General features: G+C 46.2%; 1 protein-coding gene and 1 long non-coding RNA gene across 3 annotated transcripts; one reads left to right on the plus strand and one right to left on the minus strand.

Annotated features, from left to right (window-relative positions):
* Nucleotides 1–280: 280 nt before the first annotated feature.
* On the minus strand, nt 281–14,079 carry LOC131909836 (uncharacterized). Of its 2 annotated transcripts, none has more exons than XR_009378936.1 (3): nt 11,995–14,079; nt 10,356–11,901; nt 281–743 (listed from the first exon to the last, which is right to left on the minus strand). It is a non-coding gene; the product is annotated as an uncharacterized LOC131909836 (long non-coding RNA). The 2 variants fall into 2 exon arrangements; XR_009378935.1 differs by having other exon boundaries at nt 10,356–11,516; nt 11,787–14,079.
* On the plus strand, nt 10,878–15,932 carry Asip (agouti signaling protein). Its single transcript, XM_059261705.1, has 3 exons — nt 10,878–11,040; nt 12,750–12,838; nt 15,762–15,932. The coding sequence occupies exons 1-3, from the start codon at nt 10,881–10,883 to the stop codon at nt 15,930–15,932; spliced, it is 420 nt and encodes a 139-aa protein (XP_059117688.1). The 5' UTR covers nt 10,878–10,880.
* Nucleotides 15,933–16,231: the final 299 nt, after the last annotated feature.

Below are 16,231 nucleotides of genomic sequence, written 5' to 3' on the forward strand. Positions count from 1 at the left end.
AGCCTGGGATACATGAGACACTGTCAAAAAATCAAAAACAGCCAGGCAGTGATGGTGCACGCCTTTAGTCCCAGCACTTGGGAGGCAGAGGCAGGCAGATCTCTGGGAGTTCGAGGTCTACAAAGGTCTACAGAGCGAGTTCCAGGACAGCCAGAGCTACACGGAGAAACTCTGTCTTGAAAAACCAAAACACAAACAAAACCCACAAAAAACAATGGGAAGTTTAAAGGTTTATAAGCAAAGAGTAATGTGATTTGAACTGTTTCGGGGTGGGGGGGGGGCAGGGCCGGGAACCACTATGTGAATGGATGGGACAGGACAGAATGGAGGTTTGTTGAAGTGGTATCCACTTGTCCAAGCAGCAGCGAGGGTAGCTCAGCCGAGGGTGGTTGTAAGCTTTTGGTTAGTGGCTAATTGCTCAGCACTAACTTCTAGGATTGGGCTAACCAATGACAGCAGATCTACAAGCTCAAACGTTGACAAATTCCTCATGCTTAGTGGACCTTGACTTTCTAATGTTCCCCATCAGTCATGGCTTAGGCTGGTTTTCAAAATCCCTCAGCATGCTGGGCTCAGTGCCTTGAATTGCCTCTCTTCAGACCCACTCTTAAGGAAACAGTCTTGAGAAGCAAGCAAAATTTATGGCCAGGGCTTCTTTTCGTCAGTCTCTTCTTCCTTTAAATGTTTCTTTCCCAACCTCAGCAGAATGTGTCCTCCTGATACCACGCCTCAGAACGCTGCTCCTGGGGAAAGAGAAAAGTAACCCACTAACATAAACTGCTACCAGCTTACCGTGTCTGAGGTCATTTGTTCTATTACCCTAGTGACCTGTAAGACATGCTTAAATAAAGGTGGACATCTTGAGGTAGGATGGACATAAATTCCATTTTATTCCAGGGACACAGCTCAGTGGGAGGGTGCTGGTCTGGTGAGGACGTTAGCTAGAATGAGCTTGGACTTCTGTAGCTTCACTCACAAAGTAGCAGGACTTCAAACAACATAAGTAGGGCCTGGCACTCCATAGGGATCTCAGGAAAGATGGTGGGGGGTGGGGTGGGGGGTGGGGGGGGGTGCTCCTGTCTGCCAAAGGTGAGAGTCCAGAGGTGGGCTAGAGAATTTGAGAAGGTCCCAAGGGGAAAGGAAAAACTTAGAGGCAGAGACGGAGAATAGCCATGACACCCTAGACAAGTTAGAAAGTCTCGTTGGCAAACTGGAAGGTACCAGAGCCCAAGTGCAGAGCTGTGCCCTCATCTTATCCCAGCTGCCCAACCATGACTGTAGAGAGTAATGCTACAATTGAGCACAAGCCCATATCTGACAACTTATTCTGACCAATGCTGACTGATCTTGATTTTTTTTCTCCCTTCCCCAATTCCTTTTCTACCTGGGCAGGCTGGAGTCTACTGAGGGGTGAGCAACACGAAAATCACAATCCCTTGCCTTGCAGGTAGGGCAAGCGTGCATCATTTTGCTTTGGTTACGTCATCTTTTCATTTGTTATATTCTCCAATCCACAGATGCTAATTAACTTCACACTGAATCATCTTTGTCTTCTATACTTGATAGTTTCTAATTATTTCAAGCTTATTCATCTGAATTTACTATGATTATCTCAGGTTTTTCCCTTGTGACAATATTGCTTAGTTCTTCAGGAGTGTGTGTTCTCTGTAGCTTTAAATTATTAGTGTCATAATGGTATAATTTGGGCTCTTGTGTGTCTGTATATGTGTGTGTACATGTGTGCACATGTGTGCTGGTGCATGTGGAAGCTAGAAGTCGATGTCTGGTTTCTTCCTCTATCATTGTCTACCTTAATTTTTTTAAGACAGGGTTTCTCACTGAACCCAGAGCTCACCGATTCCGCTAGACTAGCTGGCCAGCAAACCCAAGGGATCCAGCTGTCTTCATCCCTCCAGCACTGAGTTTACAGGCACAGCCTGGGTGGAGGGATTCAAACTCAGGGCCTCACATCTGCACAGCAGGCACTTTACTACTCAGCCATCTCCCCAGACCCCAAGACAGAGTCTTCTTATGCAGCTCTGACACTTCCTGTACAGCCTAGGCTGCCCTCAAAGTCAAATCAACCCTCTAGCCTGGGCAACCCAGCCCTTGCTGGGACCACAGGCATTGACTCACCACTGCTGGTTTATATGGTGCTTTTTCTTGTATAACTATTAACTTGCCTCTGAAGACAAGGCAAGTTTGAAATCCAAAGATATTTTAAGCAACTTGCAACATTAGAGCAAATTTATGGCCTTTCAAGCTTTATAGCTTTGGGGAAAAGCACTCAACTTGACTGTCATAATTTTGGTCTCATCAGCTACAAATTATGTTATTTCTATAATTAAAAGCCCCATGATCTAGGCCACACCTCATTTTTTAGCAAAAACACTGCTATTTTTACCAGAGTAGTCTGCAAATCATTATCTATTTCCAAAACTCAGGCTTATTCTCAGAGGGGAAACCCTTGTCCTCAAAAGGAAGGCACCACATATGACAGCTCTCTGGGAAACGGAAGTGCCGTCGGCCATTGTCTTCAACACTGCTGCCCTGTAGGACAGCAATGGCTACATCGCTATCCAATGCTAACACACATGAGGCTTGGATGGGCCCAGAAATCGTTACATCCAATTACAAACCCTCCAATTCTGAAACCTGTAAGTCCTCTCACACCTTTGGTAACTCATTTGGCATCAAAATCTGACCTTACCTGAATTCATTTGACAATAAAATCTGTCCTGAATCAGAGGAATTAAATCCATAGTCTTTATCCTGCTTATTATAAATATTCCTGAGACGGCTCAGCAGTTAAGAGCACTGACTGCTCTTCCAGAGGACCCAGGTTCAATTCCCAGCACCCACATGGTGGCTCATGGCTGGCTGTGACTACAGTTCCAGTGATCCAACACCCTCACACAGATATACATACAAGCAAAACACCAAAGCACATAAAAAATACATAAATTAAAAAAAAAGTTAGGGCTGGAGAGATGGCTCAGAGGTTAAAAGCACTGGCTGTTCTTCCAGAAGACCCCGGTTCAATTCCCAGCACCCACATGGCAGCTTACAACTGTCTATAACTCCAGTTTCCAGGGTACCTGACACCCTCATGTAGGCAAAACATATGTGCATAACGTTTTTAAAGTTTAAAATAAATAAATAAATATTCCTTTTTTTTTTTTTTTTCCTGTTGTGGGAACATCAATTTTTCTTGAGACAGAGTCTGGCCTAGAATTCACTATGCAGACCAGGCTGGCCATGAACTCTTGGGTAGTCCTCCTGCCTCGGCCTCTCAAGTGTCACCTGCCCAGCTCTCAATATTTTTAATTGGGGACACCTAGACACCTTATACGTGGTTGAATATAATATATAAGTAATAATTGCTTTTCAAAAAATCCATAAAATTATAAATTCTAAAACCTTTATGATCTCAGGACCCTCACACACCCATGTGTTCTGCTTCTGTATTATGTTTAGCCCTCACCCAACACCAAGTATAATTAATTACACTGAGGCTTTATTGTTCTCAAACTCAGCCCGTTTCTAAATCTATCAGGAGAACTTTCCTTTTTTTACTCTATCATTCATGATGTGTCCCAAGTTCATTTGGGCATTTGACCTGGTCAAATTGCCCACCCCTCCTGGCACAGTGCAGTGTCTGTGACCACTCTGGTGACCAAGTTCAGAGTAAGTGATAAATGTGCACTTTGCCCGCACTATGGATGTCCATACCCCCAGGTGCTGACTCCTGAGTCCCTCTGCCCCTTGAATTTGTGATATTGGATTAGACTATTGATTCAATCCCATCATGCATGTTCTGGCTCATGAGCTCTGTCCCTGGGTCTCAATCATCCCCCAAATCCTTTTCTAACTCCCGATTTCCCAGCTACCTGTTGCTAGAGTTTTTCTGCCTGGCCCACAGTCAGGACAAGTCTCTCTCACCTGCCAGTCCCACAGCCACTCAGACCCAACCAAGTAAACACAGAGACTTATATTGGTTACAAACTGTATGGCTGTGGCAGGCTTCTTGCTAACTGTTCTTACAGCTTAAATTAATCCATTTCCATTAATCTATACCTTGCCACATGGCTCGTGGCTTACCGGTATCTTCACATGCTGTTTCTCATCGTGGCGGCTGGCAGTGTCTCTCTGACTCAGCCTTCCACTTCCCAGCTTTATTCTCCTCCTTGTCCCACCTACATTTCCTGCCTAGCCAATGGCCAATCAGTGTTTTATTTATTGACTAATTAGCAACACATTTGCCATACAGAACATCCCACAGCAGCTACCCTTCCTCCTCTTTGCAGGAATTCACAGTAAGCGTGTCTAGCAACATCATGTCATTTATGGTAGAGAATGCAAGGAGGCCACACTGCCTCCTGACCAATGGTGTCGCCTCTTATGTTTTGCCATGATCAGAGCTGTTTTCTGACTCTTTCACCATATTTCCATGCATTTGTTCTTCTAATTAGTATACTAACTGCAGCTCTGCTATTTGGAGGGCAGGGAGTCTCCTTGGAACACTTAGAGGCCAAAGTTAAACAAACACTTGGTTTTGGAAGAGACTAGAGCTACAGAATAAAATTTAAAATATATACTTAACTGCATGCAACTAATTAAATATTTTCTAATAGATTTGTATTTGTAGTCTAAGTTTTATTCTTTATCATTTCTAAGCAGCATAGGCTAACTGAAAGCTTCAAAACATCGTGCTAACTGTCCATGAGGCAAACTTGTTTTTCTTCTAACAATCCAAACTTACCAGTCCTGACTTTTGTCTCATTAGAACCCAACTCTGCATTAATCTGTTCTGATACATTAATGAGAAATACCATTGGTTAATAATAGCACAAGTTACCTTTCTAAGATCACATCTGCCTTGTTGTTTATTTTTATTTATTTTTGTGCATGTGGCACCAGAGGTTGACTTTAGCTGTCTTTTTCTACTGCTGTCTGCATTATCATTATTGTTGGTGACTTTTTTGTGTGTGTCTTTGTTTTTGTTTTGACAGGGTCTAATATGTAGCCCTGGCTGGCCTGAAACTCACTATGTAGACAGGCTGACCTCAGCCTCACACAGATCTACCTACCTCTACCTCCCAACTGCTGAAATCGCAGGTGTATACCACCGTGCCCAGATCCCACCTTATTTTTTGAGGCACAGTCTCTCACTTAACCTGGTGCTTGCTCTCTGGCTGGACCTGCAAGCAAGCTCTGGGGCGTCTACTTGGCTCCCCAATCCTTCACCTCAGTCCTGGGATTACAGACAGGCTCCCCCAGCTCTTTGTGGGTGATGAGGACCCAAACTCAGGTCCACATTCTTCTACAGCAAGCACTTTACCCACTGAGCCAGCTCCCCAGCTCCTTGCTTATCTATGTTTAGATGTCATTTCATTAGTATTATCAGGGGAGCCATATGCGCCACAGCACAAGTGTGGAGGTCAGAGGACAATTTCTCTTTGGGGTCAGTTCTTTCCTTCCACTTTTATGTAAATTCTGAGAATCAAATTCTGGTCTCCAGACTTGCAAAACAAGAAGCACCTTTATCCACTGACTGAACCAGGTCCTCTTTATTTATATTTTGAGACAGGGTGTTATGTATCCCAGACTGGCTTTGAACTCAATATGTATCAGAGAAAAATCTAGTGCTAATATTATAGGTGTACACATTTACGGAGTGGGAGGTGGGGAAATCCAAACCCTATTTGTTAGGCAAGCACAACTAAATTACATCCCACCCCCCATTTGCCTTTTAGTGTTGGGGGGGTGAGCACATGGGTGCTTATGTGGGGGGGGGGGGTGCAGACACACAAGTCACATCAGTATACCTTTCCACCTTGTTTAAGACAAAGTCTTTTCCCCATCGAATATGCCAGGCTAGCTGGCCTGGGAGTCTGGGGATTCTCCTGCCTCCCATCTCTCCACAGGGGTGGGCTAGGATTACAGATGCCTATGTTTCTGTGTCTCACTTTCACACGGGTTCTGGAGATCCAGACTCAGTTTGTCAGGCTTGCTTTCACGGCAAGTGCTTTTATCCCCTGAGCCACATCCCCAGCACCACATCTGCTTTTTGTTTTTTTGAGGCAGGGTTTCTCTTTGTAACAGCCCTGGCTGTCCTAAAACTCCCTTTGTAGACCAGGCTGGCCTTGAACTCACAGAGAACTGTAGCTAGAGTTTTCCTGCCTGGCCCACGGTCAGGGCAAATCTCTCTCACCCGCCAGTCCCACAGCCACTCAGACCCGATCAAATAAACACAGAGACTTATATTAGTTACAAACTGTATGGCCGTGGCAGGATTCTTGCTAACTGTTCTTATATCTTAAATTAATCCATTTCCATTAATCTATACCTTGCCACATGGCTCGTGGCTTACCGGGATCTTCCCATGCGGCTTGTCATGGTGGCGGCTGGCAGTGTCTCCATCTCAGCCTTCCACTTCCCAGAATTCTTCTCCTTGTCCTGCCTATACTTCCTGCCTAGCCAATGGCCAATGAGTGATTTATTTACTGACCAATCAGCAACACATTTGACATACAGAACATCCCACAGCAGAGACCTGCCTGCCTCTGCCTCCCGAGTGCTGGGATTAAAGGCGTGTGCCACTGCTGTCCGGCTGGCACATCTGCTTTTTAATAAGTAAGGATCATCAATATCTTTACCCAAAGCAGCAATTAATTATGCCACAATTTAATAGACACTCACAGGACAAATATGATGTTCTTAACTAAGTATGAGACCCTGTCTCAAAAAAGGAAAAAAAAAATTAAAAGAAAAAGTGGGAAGAATGGGCTTCACACAGGGGCCAAGAAGCAGCTAAGTCTGGCTGGAATTTATACTTCTGCACACTCAATCACTCAGTTCCAGTGATTGTATGGGTGTGTGTAAAAAATGAACACAAGAAAAATAAGGCTGGAAAGATGGCGGGAAGCAGGGTGTCGCTAGCCCTGAGCCCAGCCAGCATCCACCTCCTCATTGTCTTCCTTCCTCCCATTCCCACACAGCAGCCACAGTGATTTTTCTACGTCACAAATCTGATTAAGTCCTTTTTCTCATGCACAATTCTTCGGTCATTTTCAGTTGAAGACAATGTTCAAACTGCTTAGCATCATTTACAAGTCTCATCCCCTTGTGTCTACCTGCCATCTCAACGAACCTTTTGTAGCTTCTTAAATGCAGCATCCCCTCTGCCTTAGATTTCTCTCACCCCATATATCTCTTAGCAACAATTCCATAATTTACTCCCCTCATCCAGATAGCCAATTGTCTTGTCATTACAAATTTATTATTCTTTGTCTAAAGAACATAAAAGCATCGTGCTTTGGGCATTTCTTCAGACTTTATTCTCTTGTGAAGATCCCCATATACATGTAAATTTAATAAAACTTTATGCTTTTTCTCTTATTAATCAGTGCTTATACTAATTGGGTTCCTAGATCCAACCAAAGAGCCCACATAAGAACGTAGAGGGGGTCAGAGGACCTCTTTCCCCTCTACGCTCATATAACTGGTAAGGGATGGAGTCACGTCTGTCTAACCACAGATCCGACCTCTCTCAGCTTCACTGTTACCTACTTTACACAAAGCATTGTGTCTAGCTGATGAGAACAGCCCCTGTGAACAATTAAAGAACAATGAAGCTCTGAACAATGTCCATGGTATTGAATTGAAGAGAAAGGGGGTTCGAAAAGGGAGAGCGTACCATTTGGGCCGGCCTGGCTGAAAGAAGAGAAGTGCTTAGAACCAGCCTTTGAACAGGGCCCTGGGGGAGTAGTTGAGAGGATGAGCTGATAGATGAGCAAGGTGATACATAAGCAAGAGAAAAGCAGGGGGATGGAGTCAGTATGAAGTTTTCCCATTGAGAGTGAGGCTGGGGAGCCTTTAATCCTGCACTCGGGAGGTAAGGGCAGGCGGATCTCTGAGTTCAAGGCCAGCCTGGTCTACAGAGTGAGTTCCAGGACAGCCAGGGCTACTCAGAGAAACCCTGTCGAGAGAGAGGGATGGGGTGGGATGAAAGTAAGGCTGGAGTAAAACACAAGGGGACTGTTTGAAGGGAACAAAGTGAAACTTGGTGAGGAAATAGAAAAGTCAGGAAGAGGAAGAGACAGACAAAGGTGGCGACTGAGATTCTTTTCTGGGGAAGACGGTCAGGTCCCTGGAGGAAGGCCTCCAGTAGAGTCAAGTTCTGCACTTACTCCCCATATTCCAGGCCACCTCTGCACTGTGAGTGAGGGAAGCCGGGAGAGGGGTTTTATGCTAGTATAGACGATTCTGCCCAATGTCCTGTTCAGAGAGGGTCTTTGAGGATGGAAAGAAACAGTCACGTGTCTTCGTAGCCAGTCTGCTGCTGTACGCGTCTGTCTCAGGATGTAGGCAGTGATCGTGGTGTTCAAAGAGAAGAGATGTTTTTTTAAATATGAGCCCCAAAGGCAGCCTAATACATGCTAGCTTATTCTGCTGCACATTGAAAGGGGGTATCAGAGGAAAGAGAGGGAAAGATAGAGGAGAAGGGAGAAGAAAACTATCAGCCACTATTTGCCATGTTGGAGAAAATTTGAACTTTGATTTTGTTTGGTTTTTGCTTGAAGTCTGGTGCTAGATCTAAGGCACTTTTAAGATAAACCCCTATTTCAGATGTCAGGAGAGTACTTCTGAGGACGCCTTGGGTTAAAAGCTGGGTATGGTGGCGTATACTTCTAATCCCAGCACTCGGTGTCTGGAGGCAAGCTCAAGGTCAACCTGGGCAACATTGTGAGTTCCAGGTCAGCGTGGGCTACACAGTGAGAGCTTGTTTGAAAAGACGAAAATCTGAAACCAAAACAAATAACCCCCTTTCCCCTCAAAAAAAGCCTTGGGTTGAGAAGAAAACTCTCAACTCATACTAGCTTAAAACAAGGGAAGCAGTGGCTTACATGGAAGCCCAGGTGTAAGACGGTCTTCAGGTGAGACCTGATTTAGTGGCTTCTGTGTTACCTATTTATTTATTTATATTTTTTGGCCGGGGATGGGGTCTTAGTTACATCCTAGACTGACCTTGAACTCACTATATAGCCAAGGATGACCCTGGACTTCTCATTCTCCTGAGTGCTAAGAGTGATCATTGGTATATACTACCACCACCAGTTTATGTAGTACTGGGAACTAAACCCAGGGTTTTGTGTGCGCTAGACAAGTACCCTGCCAACTGAGCTACCTAGCCCCATTTTATATATTTGCCACCTTTGTTTGGAAGAGTCAGCCTTATATGAGTGCAAACCACTGATGTAGTCCATTCCTCTCACCTTATCAGGAAAGAAACTGGAGCCTGCAAGAAGGGCACTTTTGCCCAGAGTTGAGCAAAACTGAGCCAAGACTAAAGACTAAAAACGAGACTGAAAACACAGTGGTCGGGCCAGTGCTCACTCTCAACTAACTAGGCTTTGTGAAAGCAATTTGGCGGTGAGTTTATGCCAGGCAGTGCCCAGTGATGAGAAAGATCCGAGGCGACCAGAAATGGCACCAGGGCCATATGGGTGGGTGGACTTCTAAAGGTCAGAACCATCCGCTACAACTTCAAGAAGATTGGAAGGGGTGGAGGCCAACTGCTTGGGTCTTCTCCTACAGTGTAACGGACATGCAGAACGCCTGATGCCAACCATCTGAGTGTCTCTATTGCTGCATTAGAACACCATGACCAAAAGCAACTTGGTGGGGAAAGGGTTTATTCCAGGTTACAACTCTCAGGTCACAGCCCATTACCAGAGGAAGTCGGAACTGAGTCAGACGCCATGGAGGAATACTGCTTACTGTCTCACTCTTCGTGGCTTATTCAGCCTGCCTTCCTATAGCACCCAAGACAACCAGCCCAGGGGTGGTACTGCCCACAGTGATCTGGGCTCTCCCACATCAGTCATCAATCAAGAAAATGCACCCCAGGCTTGTCCACAGGCCAGTCCGGTGGGGGCAGTTTCTCAACCGAAGTTCCCTCTTCCCAAATGACTCTGACTTGTGTCACACTGACATAAAACTAGCCAGCACACCCACCAAGTGGGGAGTGGAGAGGAGGAGGCTGGAGCTGGCCAGACAGCGGCACAGGGAGCCCAGGAGTAGGTAGGATCAGGATGAGCAAACTATGTTATTCTCTTCTCTCTCACAGTACTTGTGTCTCGGGTGGAGGGAACATTGGAAATGCAGACCCTAGGCTTTTCCAAAACCAGAGAGGGAAATGGGGCAGTTGGGTGGGGTGGGATGGGAATCCCATAGTGACAAAAGGCATTTGAGGAAAGAAACCTGCTAAAATCCATCTGCCCCTTCAAACTCCAGCTAGTAAATAAAGAAATCCATTTATCTTATGTTGACAAGCCCTAGCACATCCCTACCTGCATCTGTTCCCTCTGGGCCAGCAGGGAATCTGGTGTATGAGATGGCATCCACTTGTCTTCAGGGACCTTCATCCCTCATCCCTCTCACTGACCTTTAACTTGTACTTTCTTCACCTTGGTAAGACCTCTGCCACTGTGAGGCACTCCTGGGGGGCCAGGGGGCACTTTCAACAGCTCTGCTTAGGCCTAAGGTCCCCTGGGACTGCTGCTTATACAGAAAAAAAAGAAAAGAAACAGAAAGAGTCAGTACCCCGCCCTCTGGACAGCACAGACCAACACAATGCATTCTTGTGCTCTTTCAATCTCCCTCCCTTCCTCCTCTTTCTCTCTTCTCCCCATCTCTCCTTTTCTGTCATCTCCCTATATCGACATCCCTGCCCTCAGCCTTGCCAGACTTCCTGCCCTGCTGAGATACTTTTATAGCAGAGTCAGACGGCCAGCCCAAAGGCACATCCTCCTACCACCATCTTCTCTCCGAACCCACCACCAACCAGCTTCTCTGTCCAATTTAGGCTTCTCAGGATGGATGTCACTCGCCTACTCCTGGCCACTCTAGTGGGCTTCCTATGCTTCCTTGCTGTCTACAGCCACCTGGTACCCAAGGAGACGCTCAGAGATGACAGGAGTCTGAGTAGCAACTCCTCCATGAATTGCAAGGATTTCTCTTCTGTTTCTGTTGTGGGTAAGTAGCCTGGCCTGGGACCCAGCCCCTAGGCTCTGATCCATGAGAGCGGGTACAGTATGTCAAGCCTGTTGCCCAGGCTGCCAGCAGCTTAGCTATGGTTCTTTCTTGCTCATTCCTAGGGAAATACAGTGTCCTGGGTTTGGGAGAGCTCTGCATGCCACCAAGTTGAGTGTGTCAGAGATCTGAAGAGGTCTCAAGTCAAGATGCTGCTGGATTTAGTTTAACTTAGCATTTGTAAAACTTAATGAATCCCAAAGCTCCCCAACAAAACAAACCTTAGGAAAACCATGGACTAGAACTAAGTCTGCAATAGACCAGTCTTGCCATAGGATGGGAAGTTACAAGGAGCATCGAAGTCTGGCATTAACTAGCCATCTCCTGGTTTGATCTCACCTGATCGTAAAGGGCATAGGCTCAGGATGAGCACAAGGGCAGAGCACATGCTTAGCATGCAAGACGTCGAGATTCAGTTCCTGTAACCAAAATAAAAGGGGACATGCATAGGTTCCGTGAGGCAGCTCTTGGTTTTCCTTATATTTCACCGCTGATGAAACTGGAGCTTACTGACATCAGTTCCTAATGGCCAGAGCCAGAATTCAAACAGGCAAATTATACATGTGAGCTCACAACTCTTTGTTGAGTTGCATTTCACTGAGCACAGGAAGGTGGTCTAGAGCAGTGGTTCTCAACCTTCCTAATGCTGCGGTTCTTCATGATGTGCTGACCCCCAACCATAAAATTACCTTTGTTGCTACTTCATGACGGTGATTTTGCTACTGTTATGAATCTTAATGCAAATATTCTTGGAGATGGAGGTTTGCCAAAGTGGTCGCAACCCACAGGTTGAGAACTGTAGGTCTAGACATATCAGAGAAATCAAAAGAGGGAAAAGGAGAGACACCAATATTCCTTAATCACCATTGTTATGTCAGACTTTTAAAAATATCTTACTTTTATGTAGATGGTTACTCTGCCTTCATGTATGTCTAGGCACTATGTGCAGTCCTGGTACCCTCAGAGGCCAGAAGAATCTAGAAGAGCCCCTGAAACTGGAGTTATAGACAGTTGTGAGTCACCTTGTGGGTGCTGGGAAACAAATCTGGGTCCTCTGAAAGTGCACCAAGTGCTCTTAACAGCTAAGTCATCTCTCTAGCCCCATGTCAGACTTTTTGTTTTACTAACATACTTTACTCACAATGGAGTCCTTTTTGTAGATGAGGAAAATTGATTGTCAGGGAGATCACACAGCTGTTACATGGACTCAAGTCAGGCGAACCTGGCTCTGAGCTCCGAGAATTTAAAATAAATAAATAAACAAAACCATAGATAACACAGATGTGTCCAGTAACAGAAGACTGAGTCCATTTCCAGAGACTCACAATGCACTTGCACCTGCAAGGCTAAAGGTACCTGTGGTGATCAAGGGCTAGCAAGGTCAAAAGACCAAGTCCAGGTCTCTAACAGATGTCACAGACAGTCCTAGGTCCCTTTCGGACTTCCTCTCTGCCCCCTCTCAGAGCACACTGCTCTTTAGGTCTGAAGCCAGGCTAATAAGAACCTGTTGGCTTGATTCCCATACTGTGATCCATCCCGAAGTCCCTTTCTCTCTTCCACTCCGAGACTTCCCAGAGCCCCCTCTACCCCTCCCTCTTCACAACCTGGACCCCAGAAACATCTGGCTTTGCTCTTTCTGCCCTTCTTTGAAGCACTGAACAAGAAATCCAAGAAAATCAGCATACAGGAAGCCGAGAAGCAGAAGAGATCCGAAGCCGAGAAGCGGAAGAGATCATCTAAGGTAGGCCTGGGAGTTCTCACAGTGTGGGTGGGAGACCTGCAAGCCGTGGCCGAGAACTAAATGTAAGATATCTCCAGGCCTACATGAAACAAAAGAAGTGAAAACGACCTAAAGGTTTCCTGGCCTAGAGCCTTGAGGCGGACCTCCATAGAAGCCAGAGAGCCTGAGTTCACTGAGCAAAACAGCCACCCGCTAAAAAAGTTGCCACTTCTAGTTGAGAACCCCCAGCCCCTTCCTGAAAGCCGCCACCCATTCTTTTGGATATTTACCTAAACCCCAATCGCTGCAGACCCACTCTTGCTGGACCTGAGTTTCTTTTTTGAACTCCTCCTTTACAGGGCCTTGTGCAAGCTAGGCAGGCATTCCATCACCGAGCCATACTTTCAGCCTTAGAGCATTCTCAACAAGCTTTTGCTATGTAGTGCAGGCTGCCTTAAACTAGCGATCCTCCTTGTCCTGAGTGCCCCAAGTGCTGAGGTTACAGATCCACACTACCCTGCCCAGCTGTCTCACCTGTTTACAAATCAGAACATGTCAAGAACAGAAAACAGAAGTTGGGTGTGGTGGCATACAGCTGTACTCCCAGTATTTGAGAGGTGGACGCAGAAGATCAGGAGTTCACGGTCATCCCAAACTACATGCCAAGTTCTGAATGAGCCTGGGCTGCACAACCACTGAAAAATAGAAGTATGATAGAAGACTAATATCACTTGCTGTAGCTAGAGTTAAAGACTCAATGAAAATAAGACACTGTTAGTTGAGCCTAGCAGTACAGGCTTGTAACCCCAGCTGCTTAGGAGGCTGAGACAGGGGGACCCCTAGTTCAAGGGTTGCTGGAGCCATGCAGCAAAATCAAGGCCCACATGAGCAAATTGAGATGTTGTCACAGAATAAACATTTTAAAAGTGTGGGGATATGAAGTAGTAAAGCTTGCTTATAACATGCAAAGCCATGAGTTCAATTCCCACTATGAAAAAAAAAATATATGTATGCAATATATATATGCACTGTTAGTGTTGAAGTCAGCTGGATATTATTAGCTGCTAAAAGCTCTAAAGCCTGCTTTGTTAAAAGCCAGTAAGAATGTGTTCGAAAGCAATAAAGGACATGTTAGCACCAAACAGAGCCTTTCAAGTTGAAAGACAGAAAAAAGAACATCTTTTCACTAAGTGATTAAGGACCATTTAATGTTTTCGTACCCACCACCTAAAACCATACTGCTAGGATACAGGTTCACACACTTTGATGAGGCATTGTTGAATTCACACACTATCCCTGTTTTAGTGTGCCTCGGCTAATTGGATCAGCTGTAACCAGCAGGGAGGAGAGAACAAAGTATATGTACCTGCTAGGTGCTGGGAATTCAGCCATGAACAAGAGATATTGCTGTGTGGAGCGTACATCTGTGTGGGGACACCAGGCCACAAGTAAAACACTAAACAAGCCGGGCGGTGGTGGCGCACGCCTTTAATCCCAGCACTTGGGAGGCAGAGCCAGGCGGATCTCTGTGAGTTCGAGGCCAGCCTGGGCTACCAAGTGAGTTCCAGGAAAGGCACAAAGCTACACAGAGAAACCCTGTCTCGAAAAACCAAAAAAAAAAAAAAAAAAAAAAAAAAACCCACTAAACAAGTTTACATTTTTACATGATACAGTCTGTGAAGAAACTGAAGCATGGTGAAGGCCTACAAACATTTAAATGAAAAATTTAGTAATCTAGATTAGCGGTTCTCAACACGGGGGTCACGACTCTGAAGGGGTCACATACAAGGTATTCACAATATGATTCATAACAGTAGCAAAATTACAGTTATGAAGCAGTAATGAAATAATTTTAAGGTTGTGGGTCACCACAGCATGAGGAACTGTATTAAAGGGTCACAGCATTAGGAAGGTTGAGAACCACTGCTCTAGAGCAATGTCTAATAGAAACACAGTATAAGCCATTTTATATATAATTTTCTATTTTCTAATAGAACATTAAAAACGTTAGACTTGGCATATTTAAAGTATTAATATTTAAACATATAAACTTTTTTTTTTTTGAGACAGGGTTTCTTCGTGTATGTAGCCTTGGCTGTCCTGGAACTCACACTGTAGACTAGGCTGGTCTCCAACTCAAGATCCACCTGCCTCTGCCTCCCAAGTGCTGGGATTAAAGGTACATGCCACCACCGCCCCCCTATATAAACAACTTTTAAAATTATTTTTATGCAGTCTTTGAAATCTGGTGTATAGCTCACACAGCAAACCTCCATTTCAATGCTAAATGTGGTCCGAGTAAATTTATGTTTAACAGGAAAGTGCTTTATATGCTTGCTTTAAACTTAGAAAACTCAGTTCCTCTGTTGCACTGTACGCATTTTAGTACTGAACAGCACACAGGCTGTGACTACTAGTGCTTGCATGCCCCTAGGCTATGGGGTAGCCTACAACAGGAGAGGAGGGCAGAGACCAAACACAGAGGTAGGTCCTCCAGGGCCAAAAGAAAATTTGTTTCTCCCCAGAGAAATCACTGGAGAGCCTTAACGCAGGTGATGCGGTCATAGGAAGGGCCTTCTTTGGTGCCCTGGAGGATGGTAACTCTAGAAGACAGGGCCACTAAGGGGAAGAAGGTAATGAGGCCTAAAACAGTGGCAGCGGATGACAGGGATGGCGGATGAGACTTGAAGTGAAGCCGGAAGGTGTTTAAAACTGGGGCTGAGTGGGATCTCCTAAGAAAAGGGCCAGGTCGGAGCTAGGTAAGCTTGAAGACGAAGGCGGTGTGCAGGTTGGGGGGCGGAGGGCAGGACCCCCTAGGATGGCCTGTGCGTATGAGTAGAGGTGGGCAGCAGGGCCGAGGTCTCTGGTCCCAGACCTCCACTGCAGATGAGGACGCGTGGGACCAGGGTGGACCGCTCAGCAGCCTCCCACGTCTCTCCTACAGAAAAAGGCTTCGATGAAGAAGGTGGCACGGCCCCCGCCACCCACGCCCTGCGTGGCCACCCGAGACAGCTGCAAGCCGCCTGCGCCCGCCTGCTGCGACCCGTGCGCCTCCTGCCAGTGCCGCTTCTTCCGCAGCGTCTGCTCCTGCCGCGTACTCAACCCCAACTGCTGAAGCCGCTGACTCGCTGCGCGCGCAGCTTCCGGGATGGGTGCCTGGGCGGGGCTTCAGGGTCAGGGGCGCTTCTAGGCTGGGGGAGGGGTCTCTGGTGGGTGGGACTTCGCGAGTGGGCGTGGCCTATGGTTGTGGGTAGTGGAAACCTAATGGAGGCTAAAATCAGAATACAGTATCTTTAGGCTGCTGGGAAAGTGTGGCTGTTTCTTTAAAAGAGCCTAAAGCTTCCGGCTCCTTTACCGAGCTCTGGTCCTGAGGACTGAGCGCGCGCCGCTCTCCAGCGCGAAGGGAAGCTCGCG

This window comes from Peromyscus eremicus, chromosome 4 (assembly GCF_949786415.1).
Source record: "Peromyscus eremicus chromosome 4, PerEre_H2_v1, whole genome shotgun sequence".
In the NCBI taxonomy this organism is placed as follows: Eukaryota; Metazoa; Chordata; class Mammalia; order Rodentia; family Cricetidae; genus Peromyscus; species Peromyscus eremicus.

Excerpts from the sequence above, each read along its gene's own strand:
- Asip (XM_059261705.1), top strand. The coding sequence starts at position 10,881 with ATGGATGTCACTCGCCTACTCCTGGCCACTCTAGTGGGCTTCCTATGC. Across the intron at positions 11,041-12,749 it reads CTCTTCTGTTTCTGTTGTGG|CACTGAACAAGAAATCCAAG; the intron begins GTAAGTAGCCTG and ends CCTTCTTTGAAG. Across the intron at positions 12,839-15,761 it reads AGCGGAAGAGATCATCTAAG|AAAAAGGCTTCGATGAAGAA; the intron begins GTAGGCCTGGGA and ends TCTCTCCTACAG.